Source organism: Tricharina praecox (genome assembly GCF_024521635.1).
Source record: "Tricharina praecox strain CBS 144465 chromosome Unknown BZA05scaffold_36, whole genome shotgun sequence".
Taxonomy (NCBI): Eukaryota; Fungi; Ascomycota; class Pezizomycetes; order Pezizales; family Pyronemataceae; genus Tricharina; species Tricharina praecox.
Genome location: NW_026250438.1, coordinates 26102 through 48879, shown reverse-complemented (window position 1 = coordinate 48879; position 22778 = coordinate 26102). Strand labels below are relative to the sequence as shown.

The following is a 22778-nucleotide window of genomic DNA, read 5'->3' as shown; positions in this document are numbered from 1 at the left end:
GATGATGGCTCAGATGATGGCTCAGATGATGGCTCAGATGATGGCTCAGATGATGGCATGATGCTGGCCGTGCGATTTTCGATGACTATATCGAAGTAGCTATGTATAGCAGCCTACCTACTCCTACACACGCTCGAAATACATCCATTCTCCCGTGCCGCCAACGGGCTTCTGGAAGTATTCTATGTAGAGTAAGGAAACGTAGGCGGCGTAGTATAATATAGTTGGTGCTCGACGACATGGCATAGTAATTGTTCGATGACATGGTATTAAGCTCGACGACATGGTATATGCTGAGTACTCGAAATACATCTACCCCGCCGCCAACGGACTTCTGAAAGTATGTAGAGTAGGGACATGGAGGCGACATGGTAGAGTATACCTAGTACTCGACGACACGGTCTGCTGAGTACTCGAAATATATCCACAGCGCCGCCAACGGGCTTCTGGAAATATGTAGAGTAAGGACATGGAGGCGACATGGTACAGTATAGTTGGTACTCAACGACATGTTAGAGTACTCGACGACATGGTAATACTTGACGACATGGCATAATACTCAACCACAAGGTGACATGTGTGCTTATCAACCATCAGCGTAACCGCATGTATGTACACATGTAGGTGGTTACTTACTCGTGAGTCTACGTTCGACAAGTACCTGCTATGTAATCACCTGGCGTAGCAAATATCTATGTACGGTACGGTGCCCTCTCGTCTACTTTCCATCGGTCGACACCTCAGGAACGTATGTAGAGTACTATTGAGCACCGTACCGTTGCGGAATCCGCTGCGGCATACCCGCACCGGGCCTCACGTCGGCTATCCGAGCAGGGCTAGCCCTACCGTGCTCGATCATATCATCGTCGACTGAATGGACGGTCGACACCTCCCGTGAACATTTGTGTGACACCCGAGTCCCCACTCGCAGTCTCCCCTCTCGCCTGCAGAAAAAGCAATCAAAAAATCTATTCCGGGCGTCTCTCCGACTGCGACCCCTGCCGATTCGAGTAAGAACTAGCATCGAACCACATATGGGACTTCTTGATTCTCAGGCCGCCTGCGACCCTTCCTTCTCGATATGCACAGCAGCGGAGTACACACTGTACAGCCTCATCGTCTCCAGAAGTGATCCCCCACGCCACGAGGGAAGTGAACCCCAACGCATCGAGAGAAAACAATGCGATGCCGAAAATAATCCGGGGTGGGCACTGGGAGGCTGAGAGTTACTGAGCTAGTCGTTCGACGTTCGTCTCCATTTTTGGCGGCAGGCTGAGGAAACGGGGCCGTGGTCACCTTGCATTTCAACCGTGGTCGCAGAGGCGAGGGGGAGGTGAATAGCACTCCAGCCTTGCGCGAGTCAGTCAGTCAGTCCCGGAAGCGGTGCGTGTCCGGCTTCTTAGGCCAGCCCCCACCGGCCGGGCATGGATTGGGCGTAGAACAGGAGCGACTCGCGAGTGCGGGACGGTTCCGGGGATTGGATCTGTCGGAGCGCGGGATTCCTGCAGCCATCATCACATCGGCCGGCGAATGGGGGAATTGAGTTGCACTGCTGTGAGTCGTGACGGGCGAGTGTGCCTGGGGCGCCGAGATCTGCTAGTACTGTATCTACGGCATTTCGACGGACAGCAGCAGCAGCAGCAGCACGCGGACTGTTGTCTGAGTATCTACTCTGTCGACTTACTTACTCGGTTATTCCTTTCCCATACACACGGCGTGATGCGAAAGACCACACCACTGCCGAAGAGACAACGTTGACGATCCGGGCCCCAACGTGCATGTGGGCTGACGGTCTGCGGCCGGCCTGAGAATCCATGGGTCCCGTGAGTACTAGTTATTCCTGCGCCGTACAGAGTTAGTGTCGGGCTGTCATCGCTGAGAGGCTGTGCCACCGCTATCGAGGGACATGACTGCATCCAACTGCTATTATGCTTATGCTGGTCCGTCAGCCTTCAGTATCTGGCCTACTAACTACTATGGGAGTAGGTGCTATACTGACCCACAAATCTGGTACTGCTCAGTCAATCCTACTACCCGGACTGTTGGTACATACCGCCTCGACCGGGGGCTCATCCCAGCACATCCCCATTCCCTGGGAGAGACACAACAGACACCGAGCCGGGCGGGGGCGGTGCGGACATCTATCCAAGTACATACATGACACAGGTGACGGGAAAATCGAGAGTACAAGTATAAAGGCCTCCGGTCCTAGTTTCGTGTTGGGCATCCCGCATCGAACACTGCATCCGGCACTTGATAGGCTACAAGTCGAAGCGCGGTACACCGCTTCAACCACGGGCCTGTAATTCCCCACCTCTCTACCTCACCATCATCACCATCATCATCAGCCGGTCCTCCAATTCACTTTGGCAGATCAGTCCGTCCGAATAGAAAACATAAACAGAACCGTCTACTGTTAATTCCTGATTCCTAATACCCCCATCACATCACATCACCATGAAGTCCTGGACTTTCGCGGCACTCGCCGCTTCGACATTATTATCGTTGGTTTCGGCAACCACTGTTGCCGCTCCCTGGGGCCAATGCGGCGGTGACGACTCATACAAGGGCACCGTCTGCCCAGAAGAATACTTCTGCAGCAGTATCAACAGCTGTTCGTATCTCCGCTCTACTGTGCCCTTTGGTTGGTGGGTACTAACGGTGTCGTGCAGATTACTCGCAATGCGTAAAGAACGGCGAGAAATCACCAGCAGAGTACGACATCCACGCCCACGAGCTCTTCCGGCGGCAGGCCGGGTTCACGCCCGTGACGGGAGCCAGATCGGGCGGGATCGTGCAGCGAAGGCCGATCGGCCTGCTGCAGACCGCCGAGCCGGACGTCTTCAACATGTTTATCTGGGCTTTGGTATGCTTTGCTTCCTCGCTCTCGATCGACGGTGAAGCGAGTTACTGACGTGTCTTCAGTACATGATGCAACAAGTCTCCGAGACCGACCCGCTATCGTACTACCAGATTGCCGGCATCCACGGCATCCCGCATATCCCGTGGGGAGAGCCGGCGAGCCCAAACCAGGACTCCGACTACGGATACTGCACCCACGCGTCCGTGCTGTTTGCAACATGGCATAGGCCCTATCTCGCCTTGATCGAGCAGAGGATCTCGGCTCACGCTGTCAACGAGGGGAGGAAATTCCGCGGTGCACAGGCGGGCAGATGGCAGGCTGCCGCGGCGCGAGTCCGACTCCCGTACGTATTCTTCTTCTTCGCTGCGACACTCTGGCTAACACTCATGGTAGATACTGGGACTGGGCTCAGGATGGCTCCGCGATTCCCGCCATCATCATGCGGCCGACAGTCACCGTAACTCGACCGGCCGCTGCCGGAGGACAACCGCAACAAGTCACCATCCCCAACCCGCTGTACCAGTACCGGTTCACCAACACCCGGCTGAAGGCGCAACACTTTGGCGGCCTGCAAGCAGAAGCACAATACACCCTCCGCCAGCCAGTCGACGCGCTCACCAGCGAGAACAACGAGGCGGACCAGCAGATGCGGGCAAACTTCGCCGCACGCCGCGCCAACACCTTCAACCTCTTCAGCATCCCTAATTTCAGCGCGTTCTCGAGCAGCGCGTACGTCTCCGGCGGCGACCCGAACTCGTGGATCTCGATCGAGTCGATCCACAACCAGGTGCACGCGTCGATCGGCGGCTCCGACGACCCCCTCTCGGGCCACATGTCCTTCGTCGACTACTCCTCCTTCGACCCGATCTTCTGGTTCCACCACGCCAACGTCGACCGGCTGACCGCCATGTACCAAGCCGCACGGCCCGGCACGGGCGTCACCCCGCAGCCCGCCACCGGCGTCTTCGGCCGCCGCGTCCAGGACGGCGACGTCGACGATATCAACACGCCGCTGTGGCCCTTCCGCAAAGCCACGGGCGGGTACTTCACGTCGCAGGACGTGACGACCGCCGCGTCAATCTGGGACTTTGGGTACGCGTACCCCGAGGTGCCGACCACGTACCGTGGCCGCCCCGCAGCCGAGCTGCGCGCCTTCGTCGTCGCCCGTGTCAACGCGCTGTACGCGCCGCGCACGGTCAACCAGCGGATGAAGCGCGATGGCGACGCTACCACTACCCGCAGAGAGTGGATCTGCCACTTCGTCTTCTCGCCCGCGGACGTTGGCGGCACCGCCCAGCTCGATATCTACTTCAATAACGGCACCGATACGGAGGGCGAAGGATACGCTGTCGGCGCCGGGTCCGCGCTTGCAAAGGTTAAATACACAGAGCACGACAAGAAGATGCGCGTTACCGCTGCGGTCCCCCTCTCCGATGCCCTCGAGAAGGAGGGTATCGATGTCAACGACCCCCTCGCCGTCGTGAAGTACCTCCGCGGCAACATCGACTGGGTTATGCGCAAGGTACACTCCCCCCCCCCCCCCCTGCCCCGCCCCCCATCCACTGAGTACAATACTAACACAAACCAGGGCAAGAAAAACTACTACGACCTCTCTCTGATCCCCTCACTGAAAGTCGGCGTCTCCTCGTCGGTCGTGACATACCGCGGCAAGAAGGAGCTGCCGGAGTGGACCGAGTTCGAGACGTACTACGAGGTCACCGAGAAGAAGCGCTGCGGTATGGAGTATAAGGATAGCGATATGGTCGACAGCAGAGATGCGGAGAGGTTCTTTGGCGGGAAGAAGAACTCGACTGCTACTGCGACTGCGTAACGGAGGAACGGAGTAACTATGAGCTGATGAGGTTTATGATTTTCTTGGTATGATTTTTCTTGGTACGGGTAGATTCTAGGTGTTTTTGTTTTTGTCATTTTTGCGAGGGGGGCGAGCATGGTTCTTCATTTTCATTGGTTTTTTCTTGGGCATTTACGGGGTATTAGGCATTCATTTTTGGGATTTCTTTTTTTTTTTCCTTTCCTTTTTCAGTTCTTATGGGCTCATGGGAGTGGGCTTGGGCTTGGGCTTGGGCGTCACGATAATTTTGGCAGAGAGGGGGGGAGATCGAGGTGGGAAGGGGACGAGGCGATGATAGAGAGGCGAGATGGTGGAATGCGGGGAACGTCTAGGATATGGATATGGATATGGATATGAATTACTTTCGGTAAATTTGATGATCAATCATAGGGATATGTCCTCGCTCTACTGGTACTCTTTCGTCCCGTCTTTCGCCTTTTTGCAAAGCTTCTTTGTAATCGTGAGAAGACTGGCGCATGTCCAGACTCGACAGCATCGCAGCCGGAGCTAAAAATACTACATAGTTGCCGAATGACGTCCGCGGCGGCAGGAGATCTCACTCGGTCCACGTCCAATCCACATTCAATCCACATCCGAGTTGGGTCTGAAAGCGATAACAGCCGCTGTGGTAACAGTACCGTGACAGTACCGTCAACGTGCGGAGTCCCATGCTGCTGCTACTACTGCTCCTGCTGCTGTCTGTGGCGCGTGGCCGCTGCCGGCGTCGCACGCGGCGAGAACCAAGATCACGGGCGCTCGCTCGGCTTGGGCGGACGATAGAAATTATTGATGTATGTGTATTGCTTACCTGCAAGCTGTGTACACAGCCGCTGCCGCCCCCATCATCGACACCACCTCCGCGGCCGAAACGGAAATTGACGGGGCCGCCCACCCCGCACCAACCGGAGAAGAGAGGGATGATATTTGGAAGAGAGGGAAGCGTCCCGTCGTGGGCTGATATTGCTCGCGGCAGGGGCGGCGTACATGTGACCGTCTTCGTCGGCGGGAGCAAGAACGCCAGGCCGGAAAAGGCACGCAAGCCCCATTTGAAGGATTTGGAAAACCGTCAAAAGAAGGGACAGAATGCAGGTGGGAAGAGCGGGCGAATCAGCCCGTAGGGGAGAGAAGAGAGGGGGGAAGAGGCGGGCATGCAGGCCCATTTCAGTCTTTACCGTGTATCTGCTTTTTTTGGGACAGGCCGGGGCGGGGGCAGGGAAAGCCACATCGGGCCGCTCGGTGCAAGCCGGGTTGGACAGTGGCGTGGAAACGGGGGGGGGGGGGGGTGAACGGGGTGATATTGCCATGATCTAGATAGGTCGCATGCAATCAATGATTAAACAAAAAAAAAGTGTATTGCTTACCTGGGTACACGGCATTGTTGTACCAGTGTTGAATGGCGATGAGGCATAGTACATGGCCAGAGGGGCGGGAGTCGGTGGGATCACGGTAGGACACGGGTGTCGATGCTGCAGAGTTGGTCTACCCACTCGATGCTCGATACTCGATACCTACCACTCGATGCTCGATACTCGATACCTATCACTCGATCCAAGGACTGGACTAAGCCGCGGCGAGGGAAGATGCGGATACGCAGGCGGAGCGGTGGCTGTAGGCGCCATTGAGGAGTGAGAGAGCTCCCCTCCCCGGTGCAAGAAACCGGTACGTAACTGCCTGAGGTCGAATGCAATGATGATTGAACCCAAAAACCGGTATCGCACGGTAACTAAAGTCTAGTGCGTGTGTGCTAGGGCTATGTACTGTACATGCCTAAGGATATAGCACCAGGGGGATAGGCGGGTGACGTGGATCCGGGGAAGGGTGGGGGCGCCGACGGGGCAAACGGAGACCAGGTAAGTGGTGTTACGCATGTTGGTCGACGCTTTGGAAGGGAGAGGGAGAGGGAAATCGAAAGAAGACGTAGCTCTGCGGGTTTCTTGGTGTGTGCTCTGTCTGCAAAGATGAGAGCGCGGATGATGGCCCTGGCTATGGACACTTCTAGCCACACCGTAGCCACACGCCACACCGTAGCCACACGCCACACCGTAGCCACACGCCACACCGTAGCCACACGCCACACCGTAGCCACACGCCACATCTGCCGATTTCAGTGTACGTGCTCTATCCACGACCATCACAGTGGCGGCGATTGATCGAAGGCGAGTGCCAATCGACGTCAGCCTGCGATCTATTAACTAGTCGAAGCAAGAAACGGCTTAGAGTAGTTTCAGGGAGAGCAGAGGCCGCAGTGAGCATCGGAGAAGAGAGAGACCGTGTTGAGACTCTGTGTTTGAGAGGAGAGACCTTGTCGGGACCTTGTGTACGTACCGATATCGTACACATACCCACGTCCTCCCCCTCCGATGCATCACCACCGCCCACGATGAACTTTGGCGAAATCAACGGTCCCGACAGGGCGGTATTCCTCGGATTGCAGCGATCACTCCCGCACGTCCTGTTACTATCCCCACACCCGGAGGCCGCGCTCCTCGGGCGTCCGCAGCTTTCGATCCCCGCGCTCCTGACCTTCCACGCGTTCCTCGTCATCCCCTTCCTCATCCCGCCCTTCCCGCTCAACCGTCATCTCTTCCTCGGACTCCTCACCGCGCTACTCATCTCCATCGTGCGGTCGACAACCGGGCTAGGCCAGGCCGAGGACTATGTCCTCTCCATCATCTGCGTCGGCTTCTACCAGCGCTTCGTCAGCTTCTTCGTCTGCTCGCCGCCGCCGCAGAAGAACGTCGCGCTCGCGCGCCCGGGGAAGGAGGGCTACTTCGGCACGTGGGGGCTGAAGGATCGGCTGCTGGCGCTGTGGGCGATGTATAACAACACCCGCGGCGTGGGGTGGGCGTGGGAAGTACGTACGCGGGGCTACGCGTCCACGCCAGCCCTCCCGCGATGGTAGGTCACGCTCCAGTACCCACGGTTTCCTCCCGCTGACAGAACCCAGGACCTTCGTCCGCGAGCAGCTCCGCAAGCTCGCATTAATCCTCGCGCTCACAGTCCCCAGCCACATCCTGTACCCGACAGTGGCCGAAGTCGTCACGGCGCCCTTTTGGGTCCGCAGCTATCGCAGCAACCTGTGCGTCTTCGGGATCTACAGCATCGTCAACGGCAGCTACATCTTGCACTCCGTTGTCTCAGTCTCTCTCGGCTTCTCCACTCCCGAGGAGTGGCCGCCCCTCTTCGGCAGCATCACCAGCTGCTGGAGTGTCCGGCGAGCGTGGGGGTGCGCATTCCCCATCCCTTCCGTCCCCCCCTCGATATCCCGGGTCCGTAGCTAACAGGAACGGCGACGGAATAGCTTCTGGCACCAAAGCCTGACGCTTCCCGCACTGCAGCACGCAACCTACTTCTCGCGCCTCCTAGGTGTGCGACAGTCGCACCTCCTCACGGTGCTGACGGGGTTCACGCTCAGCGCGGTGCTGCACGCGCTGCCGGCATGGACGATCTCGCGCACCGACGGGGGGATGGTGGTTTACTTCCTTTTGCAGGCGGTGGGGATCGGGCTCGAGGAGTTTTGTGGGCGGCCGCTGGGAGGAGTGCTCGGTGTGCAAGGGCGCGCGGGGAGAGTGGTAGGGTGTGTATGGATGCTTGCGTGGTTCGCGACCACAAACGTGCTCTTTGTCGAGGGCCTCGTGGCGGTGGGAATGCAGCCGGTCGTCGACTGGAGGTGGGCGTTGGGGTATGAAACCGTTCGGATTAACTGAACTGAATCCATGGAGATCAGTTACCTATCCCGTTCGTTACGATAGCAAGTTCGATTGCGTCGTCTGTGTACGAGTAGAGAGTAGAGTGCAAGCAAATTGCAATATACAAATATCCCTTGGCTATCGCTTATCGCCATGACACTCTATGTACATATCATACTTGCATGGATTCGGGCGAGATGTCCGCACCGCACGGCCTTGGGAACGGACGGGGTGGAGCGTCGCGATCGGCGCGGGGATCGCTGTGGATCGTGACGCAATCGTGTGAAGCCCGGTTCCGGCGAGAGGGTTAGGCCATGCGCGGTTAGTAATAAAGTAGCCGCTAAAGTAAAGCGATCGCAGACATCGCCGAGAGAACATCGCCAAGAGAATTGTGAAGCTTGAACCTCACGGCTTGCCTGTTTGAAGGATTGGTGATTAATGCTTAAGTGTAGGTATGTGTTTCGATTATACAGATTATACACGGATGCATACAAATGCAATATAGTACAGCAATTAAACGAAGTACGGTATACGGTAGTAGGTAAGTACCTAGTGAAGCAGTCGAACAGAAGAAACCCCACGTACAATACATACTTCAAGTAGATCAGAGGTAATCCGGCAACACCCCCGTGCCCCCCACAACCACCGAGTCCGGTCTACCATCCGCTCTGTCCGCTCTATCCGCAGGCCTCAGCGGCGGCGCCCTCCCAGCCCCACCGCCACCACCCCCAAAAGTCGCGGTCCTAACAACCGTCGCATCCTCCCTACCCGTCGGCGTGCCCGTTCCCGTCCCTGGCCCCGTCGCTGTTCCCGTCGCCGTAAGCCACCGCTGCGAATCCTTCAGATCCCCGAGATCCCCGAGATAGTCGGCATTCTCACGCTGCTGGTTGTAGTTGTGATTGTGCTCATCCGACAGCGACGACGTAAAACTATCCGAATCGCTCCCCCTTGCACCACCACCGGCACCGCTGGCATGCACGCCCGAGCCCCCAGTGGCGCTTACCTCCCTCTGAAGCGCGCGCACCTCGCGCTGCTCCGCGTCTCGCTTCACTTCCTGTTCCGAGTCCTGCGCTGTCTGGAACGCACGGGCGGGGGCGAGGGCGGAGGCGTGAGTCCTAGTCGATTGGATATGCGGCGTGGCGATGCGGGTATGCGTCGTCGGCACCGAGCCAAAGACCTCTTCGGCGACTGGGTCGCCCGCGACGACGTGCTCGGCGGTGTACACCGGCTCGCCGTAGGCCTTTGCCTCTGCGGCGGAGATCTCGCGGAGGACGCTCGGGTCCGCGGGGTCGGTCTGGAGGTAGTATTTTGTTGGCAGGATGTGCCGTGAGACCAGCGGCTGGATGAGGGGGTGGATGTGGTGGTGATGGTGTTCGCGGGTTACGCGCTGGAGTTGTTCCTCCGTCACCACCGGGTGCACCGTCGTGTGCACTATCGCTAAGGAGGGGTTAGTCGTCACGTGCGAGACCGCGGAGCCGGAGGTAGGCGCACCGGGCGCGAGCGTGCTGGTTACTTGGCTGGTTACGCCTTGGAAATCGGTTACTACCGGGCTGTGCGTGTGTCGAGGCGCTGGGGGGAGGGGTGTGAGCATATGTTGCAAAGAGGGAGGGAGGGGATGGCGTACGCAGGATGAGAGAGCCGTCGGCGGAGGCGGTGGCGGCGGCGGCGGCGGCACGGGCGGGAGGAGTCGTGCCAGCGGCCGAACCCCGGTTGATATCGGACATGACCTCGCATGCCGAGGTGGGGACGGGAGAGGCGCAGAGGGAGTGTGTAGTCGCTGCGAGATAATCATTAACACAATCATTGCGGAGGAGGATCAGGGGATGGGGGGGATGGGTGATAGAATACAGTGCTGGTCGTAATCGCTGCTCGCCTCGGTGGTGGAAGTGATCCCACTCGTCGACCGACGACTTATGATCCTCTCGCCGTCGTGCTGTCCGGGCCGCAGTAGTCCTCCGGACGGAAAACTCTGGCCACGCCCCGGGCTCGGCTCAAGTCCCTCGCCGTAACCATCGAGCAGCGGCGTCGGCGGCGGCGGCACAGTGGGACTGCTTGACTGCCCGCCTCCGACGGCATCGCCGGGATGGTAACTGCTGTCAATAGATGTAGGAATGTAGTTCTGCGGCACTGCAACCGGCGCAGCGATGTGCTGCGGCACCGGCCGCGGCGCGCTCGCTGTCGGTGCGGTGAACACATTCGAGCCAGCTGGCCGAACGGTATCGGCTGTTAATGGCCGGAATGTCGACGACGGGGCTGATTTCTCGCTGCGATCGCGTTTGTCGCCGCCGAGCTTTGAGAGGATTTTTCGTATATTCTTTCGGAACGGCATCTTCGGTATCTATCGCTCTCTCTCGGTCTCGGTCTCTTCGTCTGCGTGTAGAGTAGTAGTCCGGTGAATACGTAGGTGATTATGAAGCCCAAAACGTGTCGATGCTTCTGCCGTCTTTGCCTTTGCCGTCGACGTCGTCGATTGTCTGCTCAATACCACCAGCAAGGACCGGATGGGATTTTGATCAAGGCCATGCGCGAAAGTGGCGGATTGCGTTAACAGCCGCGGCCGGCTACTAGTGATGTTCCTAGTGAAGTAGAGTACGTTCCTATGAGCTCGTTCGCATAGTCCGCGGAAGCTGTCGCCGCCCGCCCTCCATATCTTGTCTCCTCCGCGCGAACGCGTCGGTGGAGTAGATAGCTAGAGGCGTTGTGGAAGCGTGGAAGTGGAAGCGTGGAAGTGTGGAGGTGACGCACAGACTCTGTCACCCTTCCCTTCCCTTTCTTCCTGCCTCGATGTCCGTCCGTAACCCACCACCCAACCCAGCCCAACCCGGAAAAGTGTCTCGCATTCTCGCATCTCGACTACATATCGATCTGTTCACGGCAGGCTGGCAGGCTGGGTTGATGATCGAGCGGTGGATCCGGAACACGGATCAGCAGCACTTTGTATATGTAGTACTATACCACTAGCACCTCAGCACTAACTTAGTCAACCAGACTAACGTTAGAGCGCAGTACTGATCGCGGAGTGACGACAATGGCGTTTTTTGCTTGGCGTACATTGATAACATCACCACTGGCAGTATCGGGCAAAGATCGTCGTCTAACGTCGTCCAAAAGCTGCAATCTTATGCCCGCTCCGGAGCTCCTCCGCGCGCGTGTTTGGAGTGTTGGAGTTGGAGTGTTCCACATTCCTGGGAAGCACCGGGAAGCAGGATTTTGCTTGGATTTTGCTTGGATTTTGCTTGGATTTTCTAGCGGTAAGGGGTGGGTGGGTGGGGGGTGGGGGCGCACAAGATACGGAGAATTGTTGCAGGCGTGGCGGCGGGCATGAGATATCATTCGCCAGCGGATCTTCCCGCCATGGAGAAGTATCTCTCTCTGTGAGTGCCTACTCTATGATAGCCGGCGGACAGGCGAAATTCTAAAACCAAGGCCCACGTCTCAGTGCTTGTATGTAGCCGTAACAAACCCACCAAACAGGTGAAGCCTAGATCCAGATTCCGTCTTCGCAGCTGTCTCATCCGCCCCCCAAAGCAAGATCCAAGGCCCGCGTCAAAAAAATAATCAAGCATTGATTGGGCTTGTCCTTGCTCTGCGGAGGTGGTGGTGCTTGGACCAACAATCCGGACCGGCCTACCTGTCCCACCTGTCTACCTACGTCGTGGGAGGTAAAGCAGCACCGATGAGCCCGCCATGACGTCCGTCCTCCTCCAACTCGCGTGGAGCAGTAGGACGAAACACGGTCCTCTGGGTTCGAGAACTTAGTATTTATTGAAGGGATGAATCCCTCACTCCTGGCCTTTCTTTCTAATCATCACACCATCTCATCACACCATCTCAGCATACCGCACCAGCTTCGATAAACGGAACATCTACACATCAATACCACACCGCACACTACCAGACCTTCACAAGCCTTCACAAGCACCACAAAGTCCGAACAAGCCTCACCAAGCCCCAACAAGCCTTAAAAAGCAAATCGTCATCAATTCATCATGCAAGCCGCTAAGGACGCCGCCCGCAACTTTCTGTGAGTATATCTTCTGCTCTCCCTCCCTTCATTGAAGCCACACAATCCTCACTATCACAATTAAAATCATGGACCCCAACCCCGTCCCCGCCACCTTTCCCGTGACCCCGCAGTCCCCCAAGTCGCCTGCTTTCGGGGGCACCGGTGCTGACTCTCCCAGCCACCGCGACCACCACCACGAGACCGTGGTGTGCGAAGACTTCAAGCCCGCCGTGACCAAGGAGACCGTCGTGCCCGTCGAAGTCGTCAAGGAGACCGTCGCCATCGACCGCGAGATCCACCAGGACCACCACCAGATCCGCATTCAGCCCATTGAGGACCACGTCCGTGCCGCAGAGAAGCACGAGGCGAAAGTTTTGCCTGTCGTCCACCGCGAGACCCATCACGGAAAGGAGGCCGAGATTAAGCGGAAGCTTGAGGAGGAGGCAGGCTGCTCAATCACCACCGTGATGCATGAATGAAACTAACCAGCCTCTTACAGGCGCAGAAATTCCGCTCGACAACTACGGTCCTCCCCACCACGCACGAGAAGGTACAAGTGGGAACCGTGCAAGGCGAGCACATCCACCACCACGTGTACGAGCAAGTGCAGCCCGTGATCGAGCGAGAGGTGATCCAGCCGACCGTGGTCCACACGACGGTTCCGATCCATGAGCGGATCGAGTACGAGCCGACGTTCCACCCTGCGACGGTGCAGCCCAAGATGACGATGGACGAGTTCCTGAAGGCCGGCGGCACGCTCGAGGGCCGCGGCGGAGTATGCGAGAGCTTCGCGGGAGAGCCCCAGGTCCGCGAAAATGGTGGCGCGCAGCAGACCTACCCCAATGCTCACCTCCAGGAAGGGAAGCGCCCCGGTTACCATCGCATGGCCAGCAGCAGCTCGGATATGCTGAGGGACGCGCATAGGACTGGAATGACCACTCCCCCGATTGGTACCCGTTAAGTAAGCTCGCACACGACGTTACGACGGAGAATAGGCGCTTGTACGATTGGGATTGAGCGAATTTGAGCACTGCGACTGCGGGATGTTTTTTGTTTTTCCTTTCTGTTCTGGTTGTTTGGTTATATGTATGAGCAGAATCAGGGTACATTCACGTGCAACGTCAAATCGATGCTTTCATAACTTTAAACCACAATCTCGACTGTGTGCAAAGCGCGAAACCGTGTCAACCGAGTCCCCAGTCATCGTAATCCCAAACACCCGGCCTTTGCAGCGGGAGATGTGCGACGGGATGCAGAGTTGTCACTTCTATCGATCTATGGTACACATACCGTGTGTCCACTGGCATCAAGCATCAAGCATCCCGGACTCGTCATCAAGGCTCATATATGACGTTTCCCAGGTTTCTCCGGTGCGGCGGAAGCCAAATCCCTGTAGGCTGTTCGTGGTCCCAGCGCCTCGTCTCCGCCCGCGTACCGACAACGGGCCACACCACACCTCCGAACTTCCACATTTACTCCAGGTGTGTAGGCAGTCGGCAGGCAACGTCAGACGCGCCCCGCTCCCGTCTTCCCGAGCGCCGGGGACTGGGGGCCGGCTACCGACGCGGCGCGCTACACCCGGCCCGGAGTGACACTCTCCGACGGCATTTCGCGGCGTGGGCGGTGCCGGACTCCGTGATTCGCGCTGCTGGTGCCGTATGTAGGCAGAGCAGGTTGCTCGGTCCGGTGCCAGCCGTGATCGCTACAGATGCAGCCAGCGTAAACGGGGCATCGGCGGGAGCGGGTGACGGCGGAGCGCGCAGTAGCGTAGTTGACAATCGGTATGGTGTAGCACGGGGGAAGGCTGTGGTTTTGGATTTGTTGTTGGTCGTTCTCCAGTTGTGGTCAAGGCGTCGAAGAGGACTGACGCCGTGGTGCCTGCTGAGTCGAGTTGATCGTCGAGTCCGAACAGAAAAGCAACAATAGAAAACAATTCAACCTTCAACGAACGCATCGGGTCTGCCCTCCATAGCACATAGCGCCCTGACAGGTCCCCCTCGGTCTCTCTCTTGAAATAGGTAGAGAAGGAGAAGAGGAGAAGGAGAAGGAGAAGCTGGACGCATGCATGGATGGACCACGTCCGAAGCTGTAGCTATCGGCCGGCCGTACAGCACCAGCGTCGGTGATAGTTTTCGGATGCCTGCAGGTACACCATCTCGCAGCAAACCCGCGTCAAATTACCGTTGTTGGCAATACTGTAGGACTCGGGAGGTCGCAGAATTTGCAGTTCGAGACATCTCCCATCATGTATGTAAGGCCGATTGGCCGTGCTGTCTAAAAAGTGGTTGGAGATTCGCGTGCCACGGGGAGCCCCGCATGCGTCATGGTCGCTGGATACGCTACTACATAGAGCAAGACGGGTGTGGCTGAGACATAGATGAGCCACAACCCTTCCTTGCGCAGCACTGTTGGAATGTGTGAACAAGCAATGTATTGTTGTTGTGGTGTGAGAGTCTGAAGCCTCGAGAGAATACATAAAAGACGGGTGGTAGGCGGCCAGTGCTCCCGACGCCATGACCGCGTAAACGACTTAAGCAGATATTACGACAAGCACCACAGTGAAATGATCGAGTGATACCTCGCGGAAATCAACCCGATTTCGGCACAGAAACCGCATGATCTAAGCGCAGACTAAACGAGTGGCTATGGTCCTGGAGAAACCGCTGGCATCTCGATAGGTCATGTGGTACCGCTTCGATATTTCGAGATGGACACCAAGTCGTGCAGCACCACGATAACACAACCAATCTTGCGGTTCTGGACACGCAAATATGAAGGTAAATTCGAATACTGGTCACAAACTGTACCAGTGTACTCTACGAGACCGACTTCATGGGTATTGGACTTATTCTGCAGAATTTTGTTGACTTCGACGTTGTTTATGAGTGCAATCCCGTGAAGCCCGATGTAGTTAGTCATTATCATCATCAAGTCTCGATATCATTGGCGTATGCACCTGCGACCTCCGACAGGCTAATGCAGCCCGATATATATCCAGGCACCGAGGCTGCATGCCAGCTGGTTCTTCATATGTAGCGCGTCACATCACGAACACGCAAACTACCCATCAACCATAATACCACGCGTCTCCAGTTTCGAATCTATCCCCGCGGAAAGATACTGATGCCCCGCTGGTGGGACTCCCTGTGCCGGTACACCCACCGGCTTCTGCGACGAGTGCTCCGCAAGGACCGTCATGCCGAAGCGCAGGCCGCGAAACCGGATTTGCCGGATGTGCCGCTGGAACAGAGCGACGTCGATCATGGGGCTTTGGGGACTGTCGCGGCACCGGCTTCGGCGAGTGTCGAGCAGCAGTCGAACCCGCAACCAGCCGCGCAGGATATCGGTAGTGCCGTGTCCGTGTCCGGCTGGAGTACCGTAACGGACTCGCCTCCGGCCACCGCCGGCGCCGTACCAGCCGATACCACCCCTGCGCCGGGAAACCCACCGCAAAGCTCCGGGGCCACCGCCTCGGCAGCCAGCCCGCCATTTCCCAATGCCTCATTCGCCCCCCTGACCGTGCCGCACTGTTCACCGAACACCCCGCCACGCCCCGAATTCGCCTCGTTCACAGTGCCCTACCTCTGCACGTCACAGCCATACGACCACCTCGACTTCTGGACGTTCCCGCTCCGCCACGGCTGGAACGTGCATCTGGCAGACATGGTATGCCACGTTCTGTGTCCGCCTGGGCGGCGATGCCAGCAGCAGGCCGAGCAGGAGGGGGAGGAGGAACGAAGTCCGCAGCCGCCGATATTCTCGCGTGTCGACGGCAAGCCCGTCAGGGCGGAGGATAAGGTCGCGTTTCTGCAGGCGTGGTTGTTCTTTGGTGTGCTGGACGAGGTTTCAAGGCTGTGTGGGCTTGTGATCGATGTTGACGCCGAGTTCGTGGCGGAGGCTGGCGACGAGGTTTCGACGGCGGGGCTCAACGGGTTGTCCAGCCGCTGGTTTGAGGCGACGAAACGGACGGGTCGCGCCGGCGATAAGGCGCTGATGGAAAGCGTCATGAAGGTGGCGAGACATGCGCGGCTGATGCTTACGGAGGAGATCGTTGACGAGGAGCGGACAAAGAGGTTCGAGTATACGTTTGCTGAAGGGCGGATCTTGCAGTCACTCGATATCGTCGTCCGCTTGGTAGGACTGCACTTGCGGTCGCACGTGAATATCCGTGGGTTCACGGCGATGGAGGAGGAGGGCTGGGGGAGACAGCGGATCCGGAAGTGCTTGCAGCCAATGGACTACAGCGAGGGGCTCGACCAGTTCTCGGATCTCGCGGAGGACGCGATGAGGGAGGCCGGCTGGTGCGAGAGTGAATTCGACTCGATGACACCCGAGGACGTGCTGGTCGCATCGCTACTGGATCGGCCGAGGATCAGAGATCATTCCGGCTGTGGCGAAATAGTCTGCTCCGCGTACCAAACCGACGAGGCGACTTACCATACGAGACATACGGATGATGACTGCCGCTGCGAGGTTACTGAGGTGCCCACCACGCTCCTGGTGCAGGCCCTGGCCGCGGGACGAGTACCCAAGGTGTTTATAACGGATCAACTGGAGCTCGAGGTTATCGCGAGCGACGATCATCCCTATATTGCGCTCTCCCACGTGTGTATGCCCCCCCCCCCCCCCCCCCCCCCCCCCGGCGCACCCTCTCACTGTCTTACCATGTCGCTGACCCATGGTACAGGGGCCGATGGGCTCGGAAACCCTTTCGTCAACGCGCTCCCCAAGTGCCAGCTCCGGCGCCTGCGCGGATATGTCGACGAGTTATACCAGATCTACGATGCCAGCGGGCGAGCGGACGGCCGGACAGTCGGAGTGTGGATAGACACGTTGTGCATTCCCGTAGCGCCGAGCGCCAAACAGTACCGTCGCACGGCCATCCAGCTGCTGGGCAAGACCTTCCACGAGGCGAACGCAGTGCTGGTGCTGGACCGCGAACTGGAGATCGTCGAGTCGTTCCCCGCGTCGTTCCTCGAGGTCGGATTGCGCATCCTCTGCAGTGGCTGGATGAAGCGCCTGTGGACACTGCAGGAGGCCTCGCTGGCGAGCGATGCCCACACTGCTGAGAGGATATACTTCCAGATGGCTGACGGCCCGTTCTTGTATCAAAAGTACGATAAGAACCGGAAGTTGATGGTGGGGGCGCACGAGGACGAGGGGACGCCCGATATTGCGTCCGAAGAGCGGCATCTTCTCGGCGACGCCGGGGTGATGTTATCACTGGGACAGCGCATCCCGTCGGTGCGCGCGATGCGAGACTCTCAGGGGAAGGTTATATCGCACTTCTACACCTTCCACTTTGCGATCGAGCACCGATCCACCAGCAAGATTGAAGACGTACCCGTGTGCATCGCCTCTTTGATGGGGCTGGACCTATCGGCAATCTTGTCCGCCACAACCGGCGAGCAGCGAATGGCCCACTTCTACCAGACCGTGCGCTCGATCCCGTACGGCGTGCTATGGCGGTACGAGCAGAAGCTTTCCGTCCCCGGGTTCCGCTGGGCGCTCGCGTCCATCACATCCTGCGACTCCAACGCATACCTGGGCTGGGACTTTGGCACGTGCGACGCGGACGGGCTGCACGTGCAGCTGGGCGGCTTCGTGTTCTCGCAGCCCGAATCCCTGGAGGAAGCTCCGCCATCCGCCGACGACGAAACCCTCCCGCCCAACGCCACCATCCTCTCGGAACAGACCGGCGCCCAGCTGCTGATGCAGCTGTTCCCGCCATCCGCCCCGCCAATCCCGATGCAGAGGAATCTCGCGTTGATATGTAAGCCCCGGCACAGAATGGACGAGTCCCCGAATGCGGCGGTGGTTGCCGTCGAGGGAACCACCGACCGCGGGGATGAGGGAACGGAATTCGTCTGTAGGATTGTGGGCTTCGCGCATCTGGGTAGGAGTCGTCGCACCCTGGACCGTGTGTTCCGCGGGAATATGACGGCGCCGAAACAGAGGTGGTGTATTACTTGACGGCTGTGTGTGCGGGGATGATTGAAGCCGTGCGATGGGAGGCTGTCACTCAAGGAATAGATGCGATTGTGCGTCGGCATTCGGGAGCAGTTGATGGGGGTGGCGGGTGGCAATGTGCTATCCGGGTTATCTTGTTGGGGATTTTTATCATGGCATTCGACCTTGATAGACGATAGATCATGCCTGTATAATGTATACTTCATATCCGTAACAGAAATAAGTCACCGGTATTTTCCACTCGCGTTTCACAGCTGGATCGAGTGTTCGCCGTGCAACGGTGCAAGAGTCATACACCAATGTACCTACTTTTCCAAGTAGCGAAATAGAGTCGAGCAGTGTTCGAGGTGAAGAGTCCCCTGCCGGCCAGAGTGGGTAGCGAAGGTTATGTCCAGCCACGGCATTCGGGATGTGGGCAATGTGCATGGCCTGCGCTGGTACCTATACACGCACCCAGTTAGCTCTAAGTAGTTACTATTCTCGTAGATACATATGTACTCTACATACGAGTAACGGTCCGTCAAGGGCTCCTGACAACCGTTCCACACGAAGTCCCCAGGAAGAAGGAGCCGACATCTCAAGTGGAAGTTCCAGGCCCAGAAGTGGGCTCGATCTTGTCGGCACGACGTTTACCAGGTATAGAAACATGCTGGAACGTATGTATGGTAGAGAGTGAATGCCGGGAACAGACGGGGAGAGACGGAATAATTATCACGCATCCGCGTTTCAGGCATGGATGGGCATGGATGGGCAAGGTCGGATTGATATTGCGGGGGTTGGTGATCAGGGGCCAGGACGCAACCTTGCAATCCCTATTGCAAACCAGGGCGTAGGCGTAGCGTCGATTCGCATTGGTCATCTCCTACATACGAAGTATGGACTTTCGGTGTTTCCTTGCGCGCGTCGCTCGGCTGTTTCGTTGTTTGGCTGTTTGGGTCTATTGTTTCATTGCTCGCTGCATCGTTTCTAGGCAATGCCGAGAATAGGTATGCGTGCCTCCAAAGTTCCCAGCTCGTAAGTCAACTTGGGAGAGAGAGAGAGAAAGAACATTGATTCACTTTCGCATACGGCGTTACTGCTCGTAGACTTTGGCCACCTACGTAGACGTTGATGTGCGAGCCCGCCGCTTCAACCGTGACGGTCACGTGATGCAGTAACCGCAGTAACCGCGGCCCGCTCACCCACTCCCGTCAATCGTCCTACACTTCGCCGTTTCGCCTAGACTTGTTTGACGTATTAGTCGAACGGCTGTATATTCGTCTCCTTCCATATACCTATTTTGTTTTGTTAAGCATTGATTGCATGCGACCCAGAGGCTAGGTATCTAGATCATGGAAATGTTCTCCGTTCACATATTGCTGCGACGTGGTCCTGCTGGCATTGGGTTGACCGCATCTGAAACTATGAGTGTTGACCTATTCTAGGTACATCATCCGACGCTTCCTCGCCAACCCAGGTGGAATCCTCAACAACATGCAATCCCAGCCTCCTCCATGGACCATCCCTCGGTGAAATCGCTGTACCGTAACGTATCGTACATGGGCACAGTCAATCGGATACCCCTCGTCGTGTCGTGCTCAATCACGCTCGGCATGATATACCAGCGCTACTTCTCGGCACGACAACGATCCTATCGAAACAGCGACGTTCACGACTATGGTACCGAACAGTTTCGGATATACCTCCGCCATAGTCCGCATTGATGGAGCCGAGGTGGTGGACCATATCATACGTCTATGAAGTTCCATCCCCGCGGCATCAATAGGCACACATCATGAGGACTCGTATGTACAAGAAGTTCAATTTTTCGGGACGTGGCTAACATGTGCCCAAGAAGATGGGTGAACACCGGAAGAGGCGGATGCGTATTCGAGCTCGCAAAGTTGTAGCTGGATTATAACTTGTGGGCTGGTGCGTATGTACGATGGTTTTTCCTGGCGGTAAAGCCGCGGAGTCGAGGCTCCGTGGCGGTAAAGGCGCAATGCAATGAAGTGAGACGTCCATCTTTTTCTACTTTATTCTGCAACGCGAGTATTAAAGGCTCATGTTTGCGGGATAATCGCGACGTAGAGTACTTACAGCCGCCAAAAAAATAGATATATCTAGTATTTTCATTCTCTTTCCCATCGTAGCAAGTCAAGTCTGTGCGGTCTAGGAAGGAAGAAAACTTACAACTCCACTTCCACTCGAACTTCACACTGCAGATGCGGCCAGCGCATCCTCTCAATTTCTGCCTACGCCGCATCGCCGCATCGTAAAGTGCCCGCAGGCCGTCTAGACTCTAGCCACAGGCGGCCCAATTTCTTCTCGGCACCCGAAGGCTAATCCATCATCCCGTCAGGTTTCCGAGTGACTGACAAGGAACAAGCCTCGGCACCATCCATTCGTCCATCCATCCATCCCAGGTATCCCAGATTCCCAGGTATCCCCGACGTCTCGATAGACTTCGCCCCCACGCAACCCCCTGGCACTTCCGTTTCCTACATAACCGCCAACCGCCAACGACCTACCTACTCCAGCGCGGGCCACGTGCAGAGCCCGGAATTTCTCCCTGTATGTATGTAGAGCCCAGGAATCCCCACGCCGATCGGATCCGATATAACCGGTGGATCCGAAACGGCCGTGCGTGCAGTGCGTGAGGTGAGCTGAGCTGAGCGGGGTTGACCGCTGCACAGTGCACCCTGATACATGTGGTACATGTGCTACATACATGGCTCAGTCGGATGCTTTGCATACCGTATGTAGGATGTATGTATGCCAGCGAAGCGCTGCAGGGCGCTGTCCAGTACCCAGGGCCCAGGGCCCAGGGGAAAGCCGGCCCGAAGCCCGAGGGCGCGGGTATGTACCAGACATGTATCATACATAAACGCGCCCTCACCACCACCACCACCACCACCACCACCACCACCACCACCACCACCACCACCACCACCATCAGCACCACCGCCGCCGCCTCCTCTTCATCCTCCTCGTCCTACTTCCTCGACGCCGCGCAGAATCAACATCAACATGCATCCCACCCCCCTCCTCGCCGCCTTCGTCCTCGGCCTGGCAACACTCGTATCCGCCGCCCCACGGCCGCAGATAATCATCAACCCGATCAACGTCAAGATCGAGCTGTACGCCGACGCGAACTACAAGGGCGACAGTATCAAGGTCGAGCCCGCGCGGAGCTCGTGTAACGATGTTGGCTCGAAGATGAATGATCGGGTATGTGCGCTTCCACCGAGAAGGAAAATGAGATGACTGATGGGGCGTAGATCACCAGCTTCAAGGTCCTGTACGGCTGCTGTAATTTCTATCGGAACGGGGGATGTAAGTTATCTCGTTCACAGAGGGGGTGGGGTGGGGTGGTGGCTAACGAGTGCCATCTGCTAGGCAACGATCTGCTCTTCCAGGCGGACCGCAGAGAACACTCGAATATCGGGTCGACGAATAGTGATCAGATCAGCAGCTACAAGTGCAATCTGACTTGCGGTACGATCTAGATGGATGGATGGAGGCGGCGGACGGGTGGGCTGTGGGGGTGTGGGCTGCGGGGTAGGCTGCGGGGCTGTGCGGCTGGTAGGGGGAATATCAGTGGCCGTGTTGGAGCACATGCGCATTATAGAATGTGCTTCTTGCATGCTGAAGGAGAATTGCAACATAAGTACATATTCAGCCTGATCTCAGGCTCTCAGCAGCGGATCTATCCCTGGCCGAACGTCCGTGCAACGTTCGTGCATGCGGGAAGCACTCGCATTTATCCAGAGTGACGGTGTGATCGCCGACTCGGATCATTGCCGGCCCGCGTCCGCTGTCGAGTGACGAGCCCGCCCTTCACGGTGATCACTCGTCCGCCGCCGCCGCCGCCGGGTGTGCGCAGATTGTGGGTGACGTTTCTGGATTGGAGAAACGAGACTGTTGGAGGAATTAACGTTGTGGAAATGGATATCATGGTATTGAAGAGCTAAGAGCCGGAGGGGCCCTTAGTCGAAGTTGGAAGTGGAAAGGGTGAAAAGGGACAAGTGTAAGTCACGAGAGAGAAATAGGACGAGACTAGAAAAGAACCTGCTGTCGAATTCAGGAAGTTCTAGAAGAACGAGCACACTAAATAAAACGATCGCAGCAACGGCTGTACAGTAAATCAGATAATAGACGACCGTGGCAAGAACGATGAAAACAATGATGATGGACGATGAGACAGACAGACAGACCCGCCGGCAAAGTAAACAAGAGCACACTGAACGTTTAACCCCACCGAATCTGGTCTAGCCAGGTCGGCGAAATTTCACCGCTTGTGCATCTGCCATGCCCGCCGTTTCTGCTGTGTCCCCACACGACGAGATGTGTGGAACTGCTTGTGCCTGTAGATCGGCTGTATGACGCAATCCTGGAAGGGGAACGACGAAAATGAAA

The 22778-nt window shown here is 57.3% G+C and overlaps 8 protein-coding genes across 8 annotated transcripts; 6 read left to right on the top strand and 2 right to left on the bottom strand.

Moving 5' to 3' along the window:
* Positions 1 to 2269: 2269 nt before the first annotated feature.
* On the top strand, positions 2270 to 4052 carry BZA05DRAFT_359599 (uncharacterized protein; the record flags this gene model as incomplete). The annotated part of the gene is made up of 4 exons (XM_051481472.1): positions 2270 to 2614; positions 2673 to 2866; positions 2926 to 3206; positions 3257 to 4052. Coding segments are annotated over exons 1-4 (1428 nt in total), but the record flags the coding sequence as incomplete, so codon positions are not given.
* Positions 4046 to 5106, top strand: BZA05DRAFT_411496 (uncharacterized protein). The gene is made up of 2 exons (XM_051485002.1): positions 4046 to 4385; positions 4452 to 5106. Exons 1-2 carry the CDS (start codon positions 4071 to 4073, stop codon positions 4692 to 4694), a joined length of 558 nt encoding a protein of 185 aa, XP_051335288.1. The 5' UTR covers positions 4046 to 4070; the 3' UTR covers positions 4695 to 5106.
* Positions 5107 to 6394: 1288 nt separating this feature from the next.
* BZA05DRAFT_188254 (uncharacterized protein) lies at positions 6395 to 7225 on the bottom strand. The gene is made up of 2 exons (XM_051479379.1): positions 7041 to 7225; positions 6395 to 6893 (listed from the first exon to the last, which is right to left on the bottom strand). Exons 1-2 carry the CDS (start codon positions 7079 to 7081, stop codon positions 6446 to 6448), a joined length of 489 nt encoding a protein of 162 aa, XP_051335287.1. The 5' UTR covers positions 7082 to 7225; the 3' UTR covers positions 6395 to 6445.
* Positions 6972 to 8430, top strand: BZA05DRAFT_188248 (uncharacterized protein). Its single transcript, XM_051479378.1, has 3 exons — positions 6972 to 7613; positions 7663 to 7941; positions 8017 to 8430. The coding sequence occupies exons 1-3, from the start codon at positions 7096 to 7098 to the stop codon at positions 8420 to 8422; spliced, it is 1203 nt and encodes a 400-aa protein (XP_051335286.1). The 5' UTR covers positions 6972 to 7095; the 3' UTR covers positions 8423 to 8430.
* A 345-nt stretch (positions 8431 to 8775) lies between these two features.
* Positions 8776 to 10135, bottom strand: BZA05DRAFT_411489 (uncharacterized protein). The gene is made up of 2 exons (XM_051485001.1): positions 10029 to 10135; positions 8776 to 9973 (listed from the first exon to the last, which is right to left on the bottom strand). Exons 1-2 carry the CDS (start codon positions 10126 to 10128, stop codon positions 9009 to 9011), a joined length of 1065 nt encoding a protein of 354 aa, XP_051335285.1. The 5' UTR covers positions 10129 to 10135; the 3' UTR covers positions 8776 to 9008.
* A 2076-nt stretch (positions 10136 to 12211) lies between these two features.
* On the top strand, positions 12212 to 13558 carry BZA05DRAFT_477344 (uncharacterized protein). The gene is made up of 3 exons (XM_051488303.1): positions 12212 to 12428; positions 12589 to 12853; positions 12910 to 13558. Exons 1-3 carry the CDS (start codon positions 12394 to 12396, stop codon positions 13369 to 13371), a joined length of 762 nt encoding a protein of 253 aa, XP_051335284.1. The 5' UTR covers positions 12212 to 12393; the 3' UTR covers positions 13372 to 13558.
* Positions 13559 to 15148: 1590 nt separating this feature from the next.
* BZA05DRAFT_188192 (uncharacterized protein) lies at positions 15149 to 17329 on the top strand. The gene is made up of 3 exons (XM_051479377.1): positions 15149 to 15320; positions 15409 to 17015; positions 17098 to 17329. Exons 2-3 carry the CDS (start codon positions 15534 to 15536, stop codon positions 17236 to 17238), a joined length of 1623 nt encoding a protein of 540 aa, XP_051335283.1. The 5' UTR covers positions 15149 to 15320; positions 15409 to 15533; the 3' UTR covers positions 17239 to 17329.
* A 3947-nt stretch (positions 17330 to 21276) lies between these two features.
* On the top strand, positions 21277 to 22026 carry BZA05DRAFT_411481 (uncharacterized protein). The gene is made up of 3 exons (XM_051485000.1): positions 21277 to 21590; positions 21641 to 21695; positions 21759 to 22026. Exons 1-3 carry the CDS (start codon positions 21390 to 21392, stop codon positions 21866 to 21868), a joined length of 366 nt encoding a protein of 121 aa, XP_051335282.1. The 5' UTR covers positions 21277 to 21389; the 3' UTR covers positions 21869 to 22026.
* The last annotated feature ends 752 nt before the right edge of the window (positions 22027 to 22778 follow it).